The following is an 18,947-nucleotide window of genomic DNA, read 5'->3' as shown; positions in this document are numbered from 1 at the left end:
GCCGAGGCCGGCAGATCACTTGAGTTCGGGAGTTCAAGATCAGCCTGGCCAACATGGAGAAACCCTATCTCTACTAAAAATACAAAAGTAGCCGGGCGTGGTGGCGCATGCCTGTAATTCCAGCGACTCGGGAGGCTGAGACAGGAGAATCACTTGAACCTGAGAGGCAGAGGTTGCGGTGAGCCGAGATGGTGCCAAACTCTGCCTCAAAAAAAAAAAGAAAAAACTTCAAGTGATAAACTCTCTTGAAATAAGTTAAGTGAATGTTCTTCTTTTAACACATGTCCATTAAAAAAAAAACTGCCTAAATGAAAACACATTTTAGCAGTCTGCGTTCCAAGGACATATGTAGTCTAATTATATTAATACTAATGTCAATAATTTGTAAAATTGATCCTTCGAGTTCACTTTGGAAAATATGCCCTCCATATTGTTAATGTGAAAGAAAGTTATTTTTCTCTTTTGTTTCTCTGTTGAAATAATACTAATTTCTAAAATGTTAAATTTGATAATAATTAAATGTTTGTTTTAAATCAGTTATAGATTACAAGGGTGCCCTCTAGTGGACATTGTGTAGTACTTTCCTTAGAAGATAGTTACAAAAAAATTTTAACGCCTTTCAGAGTAGTGTATCTTTTAGAAACACAACAGAATATACAACAGAATACACACTGAGACATTTATATTGTCATAAGATTATTCAATAACATAATTCTATCAAAGAAATAATTCAAAGCCAACTCTTCCTTTCAATAACTTGCTTGGACTTCATTTTTAAAATGTTTAGCTCTGCTGAACAATACCTGGTATATTAATAACATATAATGGAAGATAATCTTTTTATGTGAACATGTTCAGTACATATTTTGAGACATTTTAAAGTTGACATGCATCTTAATGTTATAATTTTACTCTTCAAATTTATTGCCAGAAATGACTGTCATTTATTACAATGTCTTGAAGCAAAAACAAAGTAACTTAATTTCTCCATTTAGTAAATCTAGTGAATACTACCATTCTAGACTTTACATCAGTAATCACATCATTAATATTTTTTCCTCATTATATTCTGTCCTAGTTGACTTTGTTTTTCCCTGTTACCTTTTTTGTTTATAAGGGGTCTTGATTAAATTAACAACATTTTTTTATTCCAAAAGGGCCTACCTTTTGTAGACAAGTTGTTATTGTTTTCCAAGAATCTTAGGATAAAGAAATGCCAGTTTTCTTCTGGTTTTGAATAAAGGTCTGCTTTTAAAGTTTGTCAGAGATCAATGCTGGTGTCGATGAAAGGAAAAACCAGTCTTTTCTTTGCAGGGCTACTGCTGCTGCCTATTAAAGTCCCCCAAGAGAAAGGAATTTTCAGAAATGTCAATAGATCTCTAACTATGGGGGTATAATAGGATCTTATAATTTGAGCTGGATTTGTATCTGCTACACATTGTTATATTTCCTACCATGTCTTCCTAACATAAAACACTAGAATAATACATAAATATCTTAAGTTGGCCTGTGCGCCCATACTAATTATAAAATAGGATTATGTTTTTCAGCCTTCTCTGAAGTTCTTTATGGCTTTTCTAACATTTGAGTATAATACCAGTTATTTCACAGATCTGTTCTCTTTTTGCCTTTATTAGTGGTTTTGACATTTATAGTAAATTCTTTTGAAAACTAATATTATTTGATTCTGAGACCAAAATGTAATTGCAATTTCTGTTAAGACCTTTGATTCATTTAACACCAGAAGCATTTTTATACTCTGTCTACTCTTGTATGATTCCACATGTACACACATTTATGCTAATTCTATATTAATATGGTAAATCTGAGAAATAAAATGCAGCTATAATTATTTTACTAACAAATATTTTAATCCTTAGCTATATATTTTTTTGAAAACATAATTTACTAAGGTGATTGAAAATAATATGGTTCTTTTCTTCAGTACTGCATTTTAAATTATTTATCCAAGCTAGAAAAGTCATCTTCACATTAGTTAGTGAGAGGAACTGAATTCTGTGTCTTATTGAAAATACAGTAGACTTGTCATGTATTAAGAAACCTTTTTAAATGTTGAAATATTGAAACCGTGTCAACAAAAGTGAAATTGCAAATAGCTTACCATTTATCAAAGGGTTACTGACTTGTTTTGAGAATACTATTTAATAATCTTATAAAACTTGTATTTGCACTGATCAATAATCTCTTGGTCCTGAAAAGTTACTGCAGGGTCTTTGGTAGAATTTGCATTTCCAAATATTAAAAACCAAAAAAAATAAATGAAACAATGTATTTAAAAATTTTTTAATTGATGTAATTACTTGGCATGTGAACTGTCTTTAAAAGTTGGCTAAAAGTATTAACAGTTCACAGACATATTACATATAAACACAGTTAAATAATGAGACTTCCTGTGAATACAAGACCTTCCTTCTACCTATTAACACACTTCAGTGAGAGACAGTCTTTTAGAATGCCTGGTAGAGTGTTGCCACTGGACGGGTTTTTATGTAGTTTCTGATTAACAATGAGGAAATGAAATATAAACTACTGTGTTTCTGGGATCTTTTAGATAGACACTAAACTTCTTAATCTGTATTCAGTGAAAGCACTCTGTAAAGGGATCAGTTCTGGTTTCTCATATTCTCTCTAAAATCTAATATGCAGATTTCTTTAGTCAAATTGTAGAACAGACCCCAACTTAGCATTAATAAGCATTTAATGCATTTAATGCAATGTGAACAGAATGGACATACCATAATGGACAGTCTGTCTAATTCAGTTCAACACAACCAGTATCTAGTTGTGCTGCTTTACAGCTTTTGAGATTGTATACCTCCTCTGAACACCTACTTTGTGCTAGGCCTGCTGATCTAGAGTTTTCAAGATCACTTATTTCCTCTTAACTTACTAAGGAACATTATTTACAAATTCAGAAAGACTTTACTTCATTGATGTTTATTTTTACTCTTCCTTTTTACATCAAACCATCACCCTCATCACTTAATAGAAGGACCCCCTGTGGGAATGTAAAGATTCCAGGCTTTGTAGTATAAGAGAACAGGACCAGAACAGTACTACCATTTGGAAGGTATGTGAACTTGAATAACTTTCCTAACTTCTCTAATCCTCTTAGCCCTCAGATCTATAAAATATTGATAATTATGTCCACTTCCATAGAGTTATTGTGAAGATTAGAATTAGTGTAGTGACAGAATTTGTTCTTCCAGCAGTCACCCGAAGTTTCATAAGTATTAGTAATATTGTTTATATCCTGTCAACTTTAATAACAACATACCACAAAAAAATTAATGAATGCCAACTATGTGTTGGGAGCAGAATGAATTAGACTGGTTGCTAATATCCCTCAGTTCTTGGATGCTCTGTTTTGTTTCTTCTTGTTGATTTTTTGTTTGTTTTGTTTTTCCTGCTCTTTTTTCTTTGTGTTTCATTTTGAGTAATTTCTATTGACCTGTCTTAAAGATCACGGAATCTTTCCTTAGTCTTCCAATGGGCCAATCAGAAGAATTCTTCATGTCTTACATTATTTAAATTTTTTTTACCACTTGACTTTTAAAAAAAAAACAGATTCTATTTGTCTGCTATCATTCTATCTATTCATGCATGTTGTCCATCTTTATGTTTCTTGCTTTTTCATGTCTGGTAATTCTTAATTGAATGCTGGACCCCATGTATAGAAAGAGTTAAACAGTATTTACGCCCAGAAATGGGTAGAAAGAGTTAAATAGTATTTACAACTAGAAATTGGCAGGCTCTTCTGTAATGCTATTTGTTTAAGAGGCTGAGTCCATTGGAAGATGAGCTGGATTTTGATTTTGTTGATATCATTACCTGCAATGGGCTGCTATTGTCTTGTGCTTAGAGTAGAGTACTTCTAAAGAAGGTACTGGAAAACTTTCTCAGTGTTCTTGCTTCACTCTGAGCTATCAGCAGTCCTGGTACCCCTGAGCTATATAGAGGGTTTCCTCTCAATGCTTCCCCCCCGCCCCACAGCAGTTAACATCTGTGACTAGTTAGTTGATCCTAGCCTTACGTGTTTTCTGTGCTTATCTTAAGTGGGCCAGGCGCCCCCGTGCCTCAGGAGTGGGGCTTTCTTAGCATCCTTCCACTTTCTTTTCATGACAGAGAAACTTCCTTATATCTGTGATTGGTCTTAGGTGGCCGAGGCTTTTCTGCCCTGCCCAGTGGTAGTAGACCTGCTTGGTATCAGTATAGGATTCTGTGCTTAAGAAGGTTTCTTATTCTTCCCTAGGGCAGATAAAGGTTTTACTTCTACATTTCCCCCAGCAGTCTTGGGAGGCAGTGAGTTTGTCAGCAGTTCAGGGCTTTTGTTTATATAAATGAATGTCCTCAAAAGTCAGTGGGACTTCATGCCTGCCCCTGTGCAGCCTGTCACCTCCTGCAAGCCTGAACCACCAAGGGGAGAGCTTTTCAGTCTCCTGTACTGCTCCCAATTTTTCTTATGAGCACCAGGTAGTAGAGTTACCTCAGTTGGAAATAAAATTACAGGAATTTATATATGGAAAAGAGCTTGCATGTGCAAACTCCCCCTGTCTTTGAGACTCCCAGCTATTCTAAGCTGACATGTTAGCCCATAGTTGGCCTTTAAGACTTCATTAACATTTTAGCAGATTTTTTTCTTACCTGTTATATGGCAGCTACCTCTTTCCTTGTGCTTTGCCAAGAGTGAAATTAATCCTGTCTCTCATCTCTCCTTGGAGGAGCTTGTAATATATTAAATTCAGTTTTCTTGGTTGACTTGCAACACAGGTCTCATAGGTTCAAGAAAAATTATGATTTAAAAAAAAGATTATTCACCTTTTTCTCATTGTTAGGATGGGAGTGACATTCTCTTTCAGGTTTTGCATTCTAAGTGGAAGTGGAAGTGATATTAGAAGCAAAACAAATGAAAAGATATGATTCTTAGTCTCAAGGATTTGGTAAGAGATGTATGTACTTAAAATTAAACACTGCCTTTATAATGGAGAATGTATCAGGTGACAGTTGAGTGGTAGAGAAATACATGAATAAAACTGACAAAGAATCTGAAATCACTATGGACTGGGGGAATTGGTAAAGGGTCCTTGGATGTGTTAGGGCCACATCAGAATCTTTGCTAGTGACCTAGTCTCACATAGCAGTCACCTGCTCAAGGAATGTAATTCTGATGCTTGTATAAAATTTTGTGTCCTTAGCCTAATAATAATAGCCCTTAATCATCAGGTATCTTGTTAATCTTCCAGTTTACGTTTTTGCCCCGACAGGTATGTTTTCAGCATCTTTGGCAAGGAATGTTCAGCTCTTGTCTCTTCATCCTGACATTTCACCTACCTGGAACATTAGCACTCTTATTCTGTAACTACCACCTGCCTTAAAAAATGACGTTTAAAGCTTGCCATTTTTAGAGCTAGCCTTTCTCAGGCTAGTTCTTGGACATTTATTTCTTCTGGGTCTCTCTGGACTTATTTATCTAGGATAGTTATGATGAAAACAGTTCTGTTCATGAGTCAGAACACTTGGGTTGGAGTCACACTCTTATGATTTACCTCGTCTTGCCCAAGTCACTTTGCTTTGTGAATCTTTTGGTTTCCTAATATGTACAGTAGAGAAAATGTTCACCAAATTTGTTGTATAGTAGATATTTAAATGAAATAAAATACAGCACATAAAGCAGCTAACACACTGAAGCAAGTCAATCATGGGTAAGTCTTTTAACTCTGTACTTTAGTTATTTCCTATACAAATTAAAACAACTTTTTAAAGCTCATTTCGAATTATAAACTGCCATGCATTTTAAGATGTAACCATTATAATTCTATGTTATTCTTTAATTTATTCACATATTATTTCATGCAGGTATTTTTTTCTTAGGCTGCAAAATACATAAGCTTGGGGATTTGTTGTAGGCTTTAGATAAGCAAGGTAACACTTCTGGATCTCAGTTGCCTCAACTCTAAAATGGAGGTAGTAGTACAGATTGTACCTACTTTCAAACAATTTATATATTACAAGCATCTTAATTTTCTTATGTCTAAAAATTTATATTTTCTCATTCATCTGCCTGTATCCCTTATTCCTCCCCCTACCAACCCCCAGGAATTTAAATTTACCCTGCATTTTGCCTTATTAATATTTGTCTGCCACCTGGTGATCAAAATGGTAACTGCAAGGTTGACAGTCTCCTTGGTGCACTCCTTGGAGTGATTTTCATCATACTACTTTCTGATGCACTTTTTGGAAACCATTGCAGTGAAAAGAAATATTTATTTTGCTTACTGTAACTAAACTAATTTCATGAGGTCTCCTCAGACATTAAGTTCTATGGTTTTGTGTCTTGGTCCTTCTACCTCTGTCACTTTCTGTGTACATTTTCTTATATTTTTTTCTTTCATATAAAATACTTTTCCTTCTTGTCTTTACCAGTATGTTTTTTTCACTCAATATCTACCTGTAGGGTCAGTGTCTCTAGTAGAATATCTCCTCTAATAAGTTGTATTCCATGCTGATAGCCTTTCTTTTTCATTAATTTAGTACCTTTTCACATTCTTAGCAAGCATCCCTTGTTATACGAATGTTCACTTCATGAATTTTTACATATATTAGATGTGTACTTGACATTTTACATGTTCAGGGGAGCAAAACTTTTACAATTATGTGTGTTTAGGCCCTAGGAGCAGTCTAATTGAGGTTGTGTGACATCCAGTTCCCCATTTTATTCTTAATTCTTTGTATCAGAATGATGTAAAACTTCACTTATTTTGTTTTCTGATGATGTATTTTACATCCAAACAAAAATGTGCCCTTGTTTTGTGTAGTACTACCTTTCAAGGAGAGTTACTAATTTGCACAGCCTCAACATGACTAGTGAAATAACCAGTGTTAATGTGATAGCTGCAGCAGGTCTGTACAGTTCAGAAACTTCTATACCTTCTTATTAGATCCCAGAATTTACCAGTGTTTACAATATGTGGTTACAGTTATGTTGTTAGCTGACTGAACCTATTTTTTCATTATTTAGGAACATCAACAATTTGACACTATCAGTATTAACAGTAATTTATGTAAGATTTTCATCTATGATCAAAAAGTTTATCAATTATGTTCATACAATGAGGAGTAAAGTTTTTATTTACAACTGCTCTATTATATGTAGTATTTTGACATTTCACCCTATATTTTTTCTTGAGTAAAGGAAACATCTTTTTCATTTCTTTCGTTATGCTTCACAGCATGGAAGGCAGTAGTATGCATGTAATAAGTGCTTAATGGATGTTGAAGTGAAAATATACTAAGAACCGAAAGAAAAATGAGGTACAGCTACTAACTTTCAGGGAATACACAGTAGCAGCTTTCAGTAGGTTCTCAATAAATATTTGTTGGTTAAATGGCTTTCTATTGCTCTTCATTGTCAGGACCTGTAAGTCCAGAGGCTATCCCATGGCTACCCGCCCCTACTAAATTATCATCTCCCATACTTCCCTGCTGAATCTTTGATTTCCCCCACCTTACTATTATAATCCCCCTTGAATTTAAATTTCCAGCTTTTGTTGTCTTAATGTGTGTCTGCCATCTAGTGATTAAGAGGATAATTGCAAGTCTTAATGGGCCCCTTAAAAAAATCCACAATGCACACCAATAGTTACCTTTCATTCCTTAGTATTTGTCCTGATTGTCCCACCACTGGACATTTGCACATATTGCTACATCTTCCATCATCTAACTAACACCTACTAACTTTTCAGAGCTCAACTCAAATATCTTTCAGGAAAAGACTTCCCTTGACCTCCCACACTAGATCAACTTCCTGAAAGGCTTTCATGGCAATCATAGTTTAGTACAAATTAACTGAAGTCATAATTTTTGTGCTCATTTGTATGACTGTTCAATTTAATTCATGTCTCATTTACTAGAATATAATATCCATGAGGACAAGGAGCCTCTTCTTAGCCATATTGTACCCTAGCATGTAGCCCAATGCCTGGCATAAAGCAGGCATTTCTTTAATCTTTGTTGAATGAATGAATATAATACCCTTCTGTGCCTCATGGACACTAAAAATGTTTATGTCAATCAACTAGTATAGTACTTTATTCTTTATATTTTTCTTATCAGTTCATTAATAGATTCTCAGCAAAAACTACCTACTATGTATAAGGATATTCATTTATTCAGAAAACATTTCTGCCTGCCCTGAAGAATAATTTTACAATAAAAATAAATTTATGACTCATATTTTAATTAGCTCATTAATTAATATGGAAACCCTAATAAAGTGGTATAAAGGACAATCTAAAAAACAGAAACAGTCTAGAGTACTGAAATGTACATGCGGACAGATACAAAACCATAATGTCCACAGTGTAATAATTACATCTTCACTGGACAAAATTTACTTGCATCTCTGTGGACAAGAAACATTTGCGTTACCATCACCCTTTCACAAGTTAATTTCTATCTTTACAGAGCTATAAAATAGAACCCATGAATAGTACAGACCTGTATAGTATCAGAAAATCCTGGAAAAGAATGCTAGACAGCACTCAGCATTCCACTGGGAGGACGGCAATATTTTTTTTTCCCATTTCAAAGTCTTTCACAATTTTTCCAACAGTCTCCCCGCTTGTGTTCATAATAATGTCTAAAATTATTCTTAGTCACAAAAAGAAGGCTGTTCTTACTAGATTTGGCATGACTATTTATATTGGGGCAACTAGAAAGTTAATTAACATTTAAGCCTCCTTGAGTTTGCTTTGTAAATCTATAGCCATGCAGTATTGACTAGCTAGGGCTTCAGAATTTGCTTATTTATGTAAATTTTCATAAGAAACCTCAGATTGAGCTTATGTAGTCTCTGCTATTTGCTATCTTGAAGCTAAGCAACTAAGCCTAAGAAACCTTGCCACCATATGGTTTACCTGAAACATCTGTAAATTAGGGTGAGATCCTCTTGAGAGTCTCCAAATTTGCTAAGGTTCCTGGTTTTCTAGAAAAGGGTCTTTCTTACCGCAGTAAGGTTGGACTCTCTCAGGCAGGCAACATGTGAGTTTTCCTGGGAGGGTTCTGTGGGCATTGATTCCATAAATACAACAACCTCTTTGTTCCATTATAATGGATTGTCATTACTGCCACTTCAGGTAAGGCTTTGGTTGTACAATTTGTCTAATTATATCCTGGCAAGACAATTAAAAGACAACGAAAGATGCAGAGCACTACAGAACTTGATTATCCCCACAGGACCTTCTAGACAGCATTCATCATTCAACTGATCAGACACCTCGTGATCATTTTGCTCCTTTCAGAGTCTTTTGCAGTTTTTCTGGAACTAGTATGTACCACACAATGTGCTAGATTCTGAGGGCACGAGAGCTAAATTAGCAAGGCAAGGGGTCTGCCCTCAAAAGCCTACTGTACAGTGGGAGAGAGAACTTTACGGTGTATAAATTAATTGGTGAGCAAAGGAGTGTTTCCTGAATGATAAACTGTTGAGCCAGGGTTTGAAGGATAACTTAAAAAAAATGGGGAGGCTGGGGGGAAGAGCCAGGAAGAAAGAAGTTTTGGTAGCATATCAGCCCACGTGTAGGACAGGCAGAAGACATTGAGAAGTATACAAGAAAAGGAGACGGTTTGGTAGTGTGGAGCAAACATCTCTGTGGCAGGTGAAGCCTTCAGAGATTCTGCCATAGCCAGATCCCTCTGTGCAAGGCAAGGAGTATGAGCTTTATCTTGAAAACTGTAAGGGGCCATTGAAGGATATCGTTAAATAGGGGTATAGCATGATTAGGTTTGCCTTTTAAAAAGATCACTCTGTCAGCAATTTACAGACTGTAGCGTTCTACAAGACAGAATAAGAGAGACTCAATATGGGGTAGGCAGTTACTGCATGTTTCAATGAGAATAGATGTGTATAGACAAAGACAGTGCAAAGAAGATAAAGGTAAGAGAAGAGCTTTTCTTGTAGAGGAATCATCATATGCAAAGTTCTGTGCTAGGACAAATCAGGACAAATATAAGGGATTGAAGAAGGCCATGGTGATGTCCTTGGGTTAGAACAAAGGGAACCCTAGGGCGCAGACCTTGAACTTGCAAGACCTAATGAACGAAAGGCAAGCAAATGCCATTTATTCTTTTTTTTTTTTTCATCAGCAAATAGTTATTGAGAACCTACTGTAAGCTGCTATTCTGTACTTCCCCAAAGTAAGGCAGCAGCCACATTATTCTTGGAATTTCTAGCATCTCTTTAATCCACAAACACCCAGTAAGCACATACTGCATTCATGCTACTGTCTTCCATGCTAGGAAGGCATACAATAGGGTGCAAAGAGCACAAAGAAGTAAGAAATTTGAATCCCACTTACAGAGAGCTCTGAGTGTAGTGGTGCAGGTAGACACATGAGCAGATAACACACTGATATTAATAGTCCATTTGCCAAATGTTTACCAAATATGTGGCCATACAGAGGAATACTTACCAGATAAAGCTTTCCAGAGGCTACACTTGAGCTGGATTTTGAAGGATAAGTCACTATACCCAATTGTGTTAAAAGAATGTATATATTTTTTTATTTTTATTGTGTGAGTTGAGATTATTTTTCTCTCTCATAGTCATTTACATTTCAAGTCCTGTGCAGTTCATATGCATGTTTTTAATAATGATATGTCTGTGATTTGTTAACCTGGATGAAGATGTGCTGTTACTGGCTAGGTATTGGCATCCTTAAGAATACACAGTATGTTTTCTGCTGTCTAAGCTTACTTACTACCATTTCCCCACAAAAGACCTTTGTTTTTAAGATTGTGACCAGGCCTTTTTGCCCTGTGTTGTATGTTCTGAACATGGGGAAAACTGTCCTTTATTTCCCCTGAAAGCACTGTGCTTCAGAGTTGCAACCCACTAGAACACTATCAACTGCTGAGCTTGTATGGTCCCAGATTATCTCTACTGCTGTTCTTCTCTATCTGAAATGCTGATTACATTATGATTATTTTTCTCCTTAATTTTTTTCTTTTTTTGTGACCTTAACAAAATGATGTAGAAGTCATCAAGCAATTGACATATTCTATCACCTGTTTAGACGTTGTTATTTCTCATATATAAATTGCAGTTCCTGATACAGGTTGATATATATTCAATGACTATTAATTGGAAGAAGCTTATTTCATATATGTAAATAATTTTAAGTACATGTATAGTAAGTATGGATAACACAAAGGTTAATAGCCAAGGAAAGGAAAACAACATATTAATCAGTTTTACTTCTGTTTCTAATTTTACTTCTAGTGTTAAAACTCATCATAAGATACACATTAACATCCCTATACAGAAATGGATAGAATGCTTATCTAGCTAGGAAATATGAAACTAAAATTTAAATGTATCTGTGAAGCTTATATGATGTAGATGTTTGATTGTGGAAAAAGCAGTAGTTTCACAAAAAAAAATGTTGGACTTAAAAAATAGAGAGAAGCTATGGTACATGCAGACAGCTACAGAATATAAAGGTAACTTTTGTGGAAGAAAATGAACAATGGACTTGCAACACAATAGGGAAAGACACAAGTTCTGTTTTCTGGTTTCTAGTTTTGATAAAATGTGTATCCTTGGGCAAATTATATACTTCTCTGGGAATACCTCCAGATTTATTGTAGAGTCCATTAGACTTAGAGCTGTTTAGTGTCAAAGACTTGACTTAATTTAACTTTGTATTCCCTGTGTGTATGTGAGAATGTTTTGCAAAGTACTCTACAAATATAAACACTGTTAAGTATGTATTGTCTAATCTTCCTGTATTAGTTCTTAAGGAGTAGTGATTTTAATTGATAGCAATATAAAGTTTCAGTTTCTTCATAGACATTGTTTGTTTCAGTTTGTTTCTTTTGTAAACAAAAACTTAAATGTAGGACATGCTAGCTGGTATAAAGCCAAGCATATACAGAGCTCAGTGTAATAATAATGGCTTGTCTTCAGAAACAAAGGATTGTATTACATTTTGTGAGTATTGGAGAGAGTAGGTAAAATATGTTTTTCCCACAGAAATATTGCTGTGAGTGGTGGCTTTGTTCTTAGGCTACTCTGCGGATTTCTGTTTAACTCATGTACCTTAAACTTATAGTGGTAAAGTGATAGGCCCCAATTTTAGACAGTTATAGGCCCCAGATAACATTTCTAATCACTGAACTTGTGGGAACCTCACTACACTTTCCAAGTAGGGGTTATAAGAACATATTTTGCTACTCATTCCTTCCTTTCTGCCACTCACAAGCAGTGGCATAGAGGGAGTGGAGTAGGGATCAGTCCTATAGGTTCCATAAATTTGCTTACTCTTTGTGGCTACAATAAAAGAAGATAATTATCTAGACTGGGAACTCAAAATCAGAAGGCAGAAAGTTATTCCTCTCTGGTGTCATGGTTGAAGTCTCCAAATTCAAGTTTACTGTTGTTCATTCAAAAGGATGGTTTGCAGCCATGAGCACCCATAGCACCCAGACTGGAACCTTTAAATGCCATTTCCCATCTAAAGAAATCAGGTTTTTTTAGAAGAAATGGCTGATTCCAGGTTTGATGCAGAAAAATTCTAAGTTGAAGTGAGACATCTTATTGTGCCAAAACCAGGAAGCTTACTAACCACTTCTGAGTTTATGTCAAAGGACACAGGAATCAACTTGAAAGGGCTACCACTGGTAACAGATGGGGTCATTAAAAAACAAACAAAAAAAAAAACCTTTATTTTGAAAATTTCAAACCTATGCAGAAAGAAGGAGAAGCTTATAAAAATCCCCAGGAACCTTTCATGTAGCTTTCACCAATTATCAACTCATGGCCAATCTTATTTCAGTCACAGCCTCACCTATGCCCTTTCTCCACCATTAAATTATTTTGAAATGAATACCCCAAAGTGTATCATTTAATCTGAGACTATTTCAAGATATAGCTCTAAAAGATAAGGACTATTTTAAAAACAATCATGTAATATTTCAAAGATGGAACAATTTGAACATCAAGAAGAAGAATTGTGGTGGGTTGAACAACATTAAGTATCTATTAATAATGGGAATTTAAAAAAAAACACTCATGACTTGCCTTTGGAGATTGTTAGGACACTAGCTAGGTCATCACTCTGAAAATTGTTAAAAGGAAAGAAATCAAGGATTTGTCCTGCCTTTCCTGTACATTGTATTTTGGAATAGTCAAACAGTTGATAAGGTAAAGCTCTTCTTTATAGAATGCCAGCAAATAAATATAGAAGGAATGCTCTAGAAAAGCATAATTCTTTAGCCCCTAATGAAATAGTGGATTTAGCCAGTGGTTATCATGGAATGCTAAAAACCTTCAAGTCAAAAGTTGATAATGAGATGTATAATGGATGGCTCAATGAATCACACCTGAAGTCATTAATGAAAATTAGTACCACCAAAAATGAGATATTTAAACATTATGTACCTACACATATGATAAAGTAAAAATGCACATATCAATACCCATGTAATATTCTTGCCAAAAACAAAGGAAGATGAAAAAGAAACTGAGGCTAAGTTTCCAGATATAGCTACCAATTTATAGGAAATGAGGACAGGATAACATGTTAAAGGGTATGAATGGCTTATAGGAGAGGGAAGGTTGAACTGAGTCCCTTGAAAGAGACCTGAGAAAAATATCTACCAAATACAGCATTAACTTTGTTGGGATTCTGGTCGAAAGAAGCATACTAAAAAATCTGGGGAGAAATAGAGGAATATGAATATGGCCTGAGTAATATAAGATATTAAAGAACAATTATTAACTTGCTAGGTATGATAATGACATTTTGGTTATGTTTTTAAAAAAGTTGTTAAAAATACATAGTGAAGTACTTCAGGTGAATCAATAGGTTGCCTGGGATTTGCTTCAAAAACTTAATGATTCAAAGTGTGACTCCCCAAGATTCAGCAGTACTGACTTTACCTAAGAGCTTGTTAGAAATGCAGAAATTCAGACTCAGAAACACTATAGAACCAGAATCTACACTTTTACATTTTTATAAGTCCCTAAGTGATTTATATGCACATTAAGATTGGAGAAGCACAGCTTTAAAATGCTTGGGGTAGAGGAGAGTGTGGGCCGGGGATAAAAGAAACAAAATTGGCAAATACTGTAATTGTTGAAACTGGGTGATGGGTGCATGGGGGTATGATTGAGTATAAGTCAAGTATTCCTAAATCAGGGCCTGAAAGTCTGTGTGACTGTGCATATGTATTCAATCCAGTGATTTGTGGGGTTTTTTGTATTTTTTTTTATTGGTTTGAGAAGTTAGTAAGTGTTGAGATAAATATACCTTATTGCTTCCCTTTCTTCCTGTCCCAGTTTGTCAGGTTATTGGGTAATATTCAAAAACCCTGAATGCATATTTCTTGCAAAAGTGTTTCTTATCAAATCACATTGTTTCTTTAAAATTTGCTAAAGAGCCTTATTTTAAACTGCCAATGCCAATTTGTTGTCAATCTCTCTCCAGGCACGCTTAAAAAGGCCTCTTAAGAGCCTTGACGGTGCTCTCTATGATGATGATGATGATGATGATATTGAAAGAGCAAGCAAGTAAGTAATGGATTTTGGTGTCCTATTAAGTGGTATGGCTTAACAGCAGAAGTTTTTGGTAATAAAGGGTATTTTGAAGAGTATGCTCTCCTAGAGCTCAGATGTTGCCCTTTTACAGTGTTCTTCAGCAAAAGGACCTTGCAGTGCTCTGCAATGTTGTGGGGGATATCTTGGGACAGGAAACTAAGATGGACCTTAATATCTTGTTCTTGGAAAGCAATAATGTCTACAGAGATACCTGGGATAGTGTTAAAGGGGCAATAGAAGCCCATCTAAATTAGGCTCTTACTCATTCTGAAGAAAGGAAGGTTAAATATCAGGAATGGTGATAATAGTCAATAGAAAGAAATGAATTGAGGGTACAGGAGACAAGTTTATGGTGATATCAGAAGATGAAAACGTAATAAAAAGTGTTAAAAATTAATTTTAATATAAGGGAAATATATGTTTAGCTTTTTGCAATTGATACATGACAATGACAAAATGAGCATTCTCTTTCTTCGTTAAATATATCTCTGTCTACATAAAGGGATGTGCATTCTCCTCTAAAATAAGTGAATAAATAAAGGAAAACCGTATTAAATATGGAAAGTGAATTTAGGCTATAGCAAACTTTCCAAGTAGTTCAATCTAATATTCCTGAAGTTAGGGTCCCAAATTCCACAGAATTAAACTGTGAAAAGCCCTACTTCTACTTTCAGTTTCATAAGGTACTGTAAACTTTTTACTTGTTCTTAATGCATGTATAAAATATTTCCATATTTGAATTGGTGTACATATCACTATAAAGAATTTGGTCATGAACCAATTATTGATTTTGTTAACTCATTAATGTAATGTAATTGGTGAGAGATTACTTACATGCATTAAATATGGTTATTTATCTACTACTGTGTGTTTTATTTTTCTTCAGGTTATCTTCTGAAGATGGTGAAGAAGCTTCTGCTTATCTTTATGAGAGTGATGACTCTGTTGAAACAAGAGTGAAGACTCCTTACTCAGGTGAAATGGACTTACTAGGAGAGATTCTTGATACATTGAGCACACACAGCTCAGATCAGGGGAAGCTGGCAGCTGCAAAGAGCTTGGATTTCTTTAGATCAATGGATGACATTGATTATAAACCTACGGTTAGTAGATTTTTTTAACTTGTAAAATTAGAAGAAAATATTCTTGCCTTTGCTGTCATTCTGGATCTTATAATCTTTGTTGGTAGAAGCATTTAGCCTCTAAATAGGTAAGGGTCAAAACTTCAAAAATTTGATAAAATTTAATCACTAGAAATTATTTCTATTAATAAAATTCTAGTATTTTGCCTTTCATTTATCTAGTTCTGGTGGTTATTGTCATAATTATTTTGTCAAGCAATAATGTTTTCTTGCTGTCTAATTTTATACTTGTCTCTGGGGAATTTTTTAAATGTGAAATGTTTTCACTTTTTCCCTATATTTCCTGAGTTTTCAAAAAAATTCACTAAATGTATTCATTCAAATCATTTTTTCTTACCCAAAAATGAACATGATTTTATTTTTTAACATTGTTTTATGCAAATTCAACTGAATGCTATAAAAACAGCAGAGATAGAAGTATGAGTAATGACACTCCTGTTCTTATTGTAAGTGACTTCAGAACTTGGCATTAATTATATAATCTAGTTTGAATTTGATAGGTGACAGCTGCAAGGCAATGGAAACCAAAGTCCATTCCATTTCATCCCTGTTAATAGAGCCATTTGGAAGTGTGTAAAATTAACTCTCAATGCTGTATTTTCTCTGAGAGGAACTTAACGCTATTAACATTTATTTCAAAATGAGAAAAAAAGTACTAAATTAATGCTTATTAAAAGTTTTCTGAATTTGTTGTTTCTTCTTTTTTCAGAATAAATCTAATGCTCCTAGTGAGAATAACCTGGCTTTCCTCTGCAGTGGTTCTGGTGACCAAGCAGAGTGGAATCTTGGACAAGATGATAGTGCCCTCCATGGCAAACACCTCCCTCCATCTCCCAGGAAGCGGGTTTCCTCTAGTGGTTTGACAGATTCTCTGTTTATCCTGAAAGAAGAAAACAGTGACAGGCACCTCAGTGCTGACAATGTGAGTGACCCTGCTTCAGGATTGGATTTCCAACTCACTTCCCCTGAAGTTTCCCAGACTGATAAAGGAAAAGCAGAAAACAGGGAAACACTAACCCAGATTTCAGATGATCTGCTTATACCTGGTCTTGGGCGGCATTCATCGACTTTTGTTCCTTGGGAGAAAGAAGGGAAAGAAGCCAAAGAGACTTCAGAAGATATTGGACTGCTCCATGAAGTAGTATCATTATGTCATATGACATCTGACTTCCAACAAAGCTTGAACATTTCAGACAAAAACACAAATGGAAACCAAGCTTAAATCTTGCATCCAAGCTTCTATGGAGACATTTTGAGATTCAATGCAATCTGCATCATAAACAGAATTATTTGTAGGAATGGCAACTCTTACTATTTAATTTTTTTTTTTTTTTTTGCATTTGGAACACTTTCCTCACCTGTTCATTTTGAGGATATATGAAATGCATTGATTTTTAAATATAAAGCGAATTCTACTGTGCTTTTAAATCAGGTACTAGTGTGTATGTATGTTAAAAGTATGTATTGAACGTAAGATTTCCCAGTGTTTGGTGCTTAATGCCGTTCATTTTATTTAAACTAAGTATGCATATATAACCCATGCACATAACCAGTAGCTACTATACTAATCTGGTTGAGCATGAACTGCTCAAGATATCAAAACTTATCAAAACTAGCCTGAAACTGATGAAACTGTTAACCCACTAATTGCCTTAATCTTAAAGCTGTATTAAGCATACTTAAATAATGTATGAAAGTATATGTAAAGTTTGAAAGATAAGTTATTAGTGTTCTGCAAAGCAATAATGCCTTTTTCTGTTCATCAAATCAAGGTCAAAATTCATCTTTTCAAGATTAAAAAGCTCTTATGGAAATACTTATTTTGCTTATAAAAGCACTGTAGCTGTGTTTTCCAATAAGTATAAAAGTATACATTTACCTTTCATTCAGTGAAATATAGGAAGTACTGAATTTCAATGTGAAGTTAATGACTTCTGTTTACAAATGAGACACTCTAACAAGTTCTCACAGTCTCTGTATGCCTTTGCTATTTAGGGGCCCACCCCAAGAAAGCCAAATACAACATAAACTGTCCTGACCAAAAAAAAAAAAAAACTTTTTTAACTAATAATTCTCTATCAAAATGCTTCATATCATCATCTCAAATTTAGTTTTTAAAATAATTGACTTGGTATTTTAGAAGTTTTAGATTTACAGAAAAATTACAAAGATAGTACAGAGAGTTCCCATCTACCCCTGTTATTAACATCTTACGTTACTATGGTACATTTGCCCCAATTAATGAACCAATATTGATAGTCCATACTTTATTCAAATTTTCTTAGTTTTCTCCTAATATCTATTTTCCACATCAAGATCCTATTCAGAATTCCACATTATATTGAGTTGGAATGTCTCTTTAGGCTCCTCTTGCCTGTGACAGTTTCTTAGACTTTGCTTATTTTTGATAACATTGACAGCTTTCAAGAGTACTGTCAGATAAATTGTAGCTTGCTCCTCTCTTGGAGTTTATTGGATATTTTTTTTCATGATTAGACTGGGATTATGGGTTTTGAGGAGATGATCACAGAAGTAAAGTGCCATTTTCATCAGGTCATATCAAGGATATGTACTGTCAACATGATGTGTGAATGCTGACTCGGAGCTTGATAACCTGGCTGAGGTGGTAGCGTTTGTCACTCTAAAGTTCTTCCTGCCCTTTCCATGCTGTCGTTTTTGAAGGAAGTCACTACATGCAGGAGTGAGGAGTCATAATTCCCCTTCTTTAGGGCAGAGAAGTATCTACATAAATTATTGGGAATTCTGTATAGAAAATTTGTTTCTTCTTTCTCAGATTCACTGTTGAGCTTTGGAATTCGTCTGAGAAGGAATCATGTACTGATGACTTCATGATAGACTGGATTAACAGGTAGAATCAGGGAAAAAAGCAGTGACAGTATGGTTAAATTGTTATTAGCATTTTCAGTATATCCACTCTATACCTGATTTTTTTTACATTTCTTTTTAGAAAATATGTTCAAGAAATCATTACAACATTACAAAAACAAAATACTTTCAAGAAACCATTAAAGAACCCCAATAAGACTATATTCTAAATATTTATTGAAAGAATATAATTTCAGTTAAAATCCAAGAAGAGGGTTTGAAATAATTTAAAGAAATAATTTAAAACCTATGTTTCAAAATCTAAATGGGTATGTGTTATTTGGGACACTTATTCATTATGA

General features: G+C 34.7%; 2 protein-coding genes across 28 annotated transcripts in view; one reads left to right on the top strand and one right to left on the bottom strand.

Moving 5' to 3' along the window:
* Positions 1-18,947, bottom strand: part of CRB1 (crumbs cell polarity complex component 1) — a 500,591-nt gene that overhangs the window by 186,019 nt on the left and 295,625 nt on the right. The window lies entirely within an intron of this gene.
* DENND1B (DENN domain containing 1B) overlaps positions 1-18,947 on the top strand; it is a 279,648-nt gene that overhangs the window by 256,959 nt on the left and 3,742 nt on the right. For 12 of the 25 annotated variants that reach the window (XM_074031769.1, XM_065539215.2, XM_065539206.2 and 9 more), the window contains 3 exons: positions 14,508-14,590; positions 15,504-15,720; positions 16,469-17,575. In XM_074031769.1, coding sequence (XP_073887870.1) covers positions 14,508-14,590; positions 15,504-15,720; positions 16,469-16,981 — 813 coding nt within the window. In that variant the 3' untranslated portion in view covers positions 16,982-17,575. Of the gene's footprint in view, positions 1-3,010; positions 3,092-14,507; positions 14,591-15,503; positions 15,721-16,468; positions 17,576-18,553; positions 18,629-18,947 lie in introns of those variants that run through there. The other 13 variants (XM_065539201.2, XM_005540315.5, XM_074031718.1 and 10 more) reach the window with 3 other exon arrangements.

The sequence above is a fragment of the Macaca fascicularis genome, chromosome 1 (genome assembly GCF_037993035.2).
Source record: "Macaca fascicularis isolate 582-1 chromosome 1, T2T-MFA8v1.1".
Classification (NCBI taxonomy): Eukaryota; Metazoa; Chordata; class Mammalia; order Primates; family Cercopithecidae; genus Macaca; species Macaca fascicularis.
The sequence above is the reverse complement of the archived record's forward strand: the minus strand, read 5'-3'. Positions and strand labels throughout refer to the sequence as shown.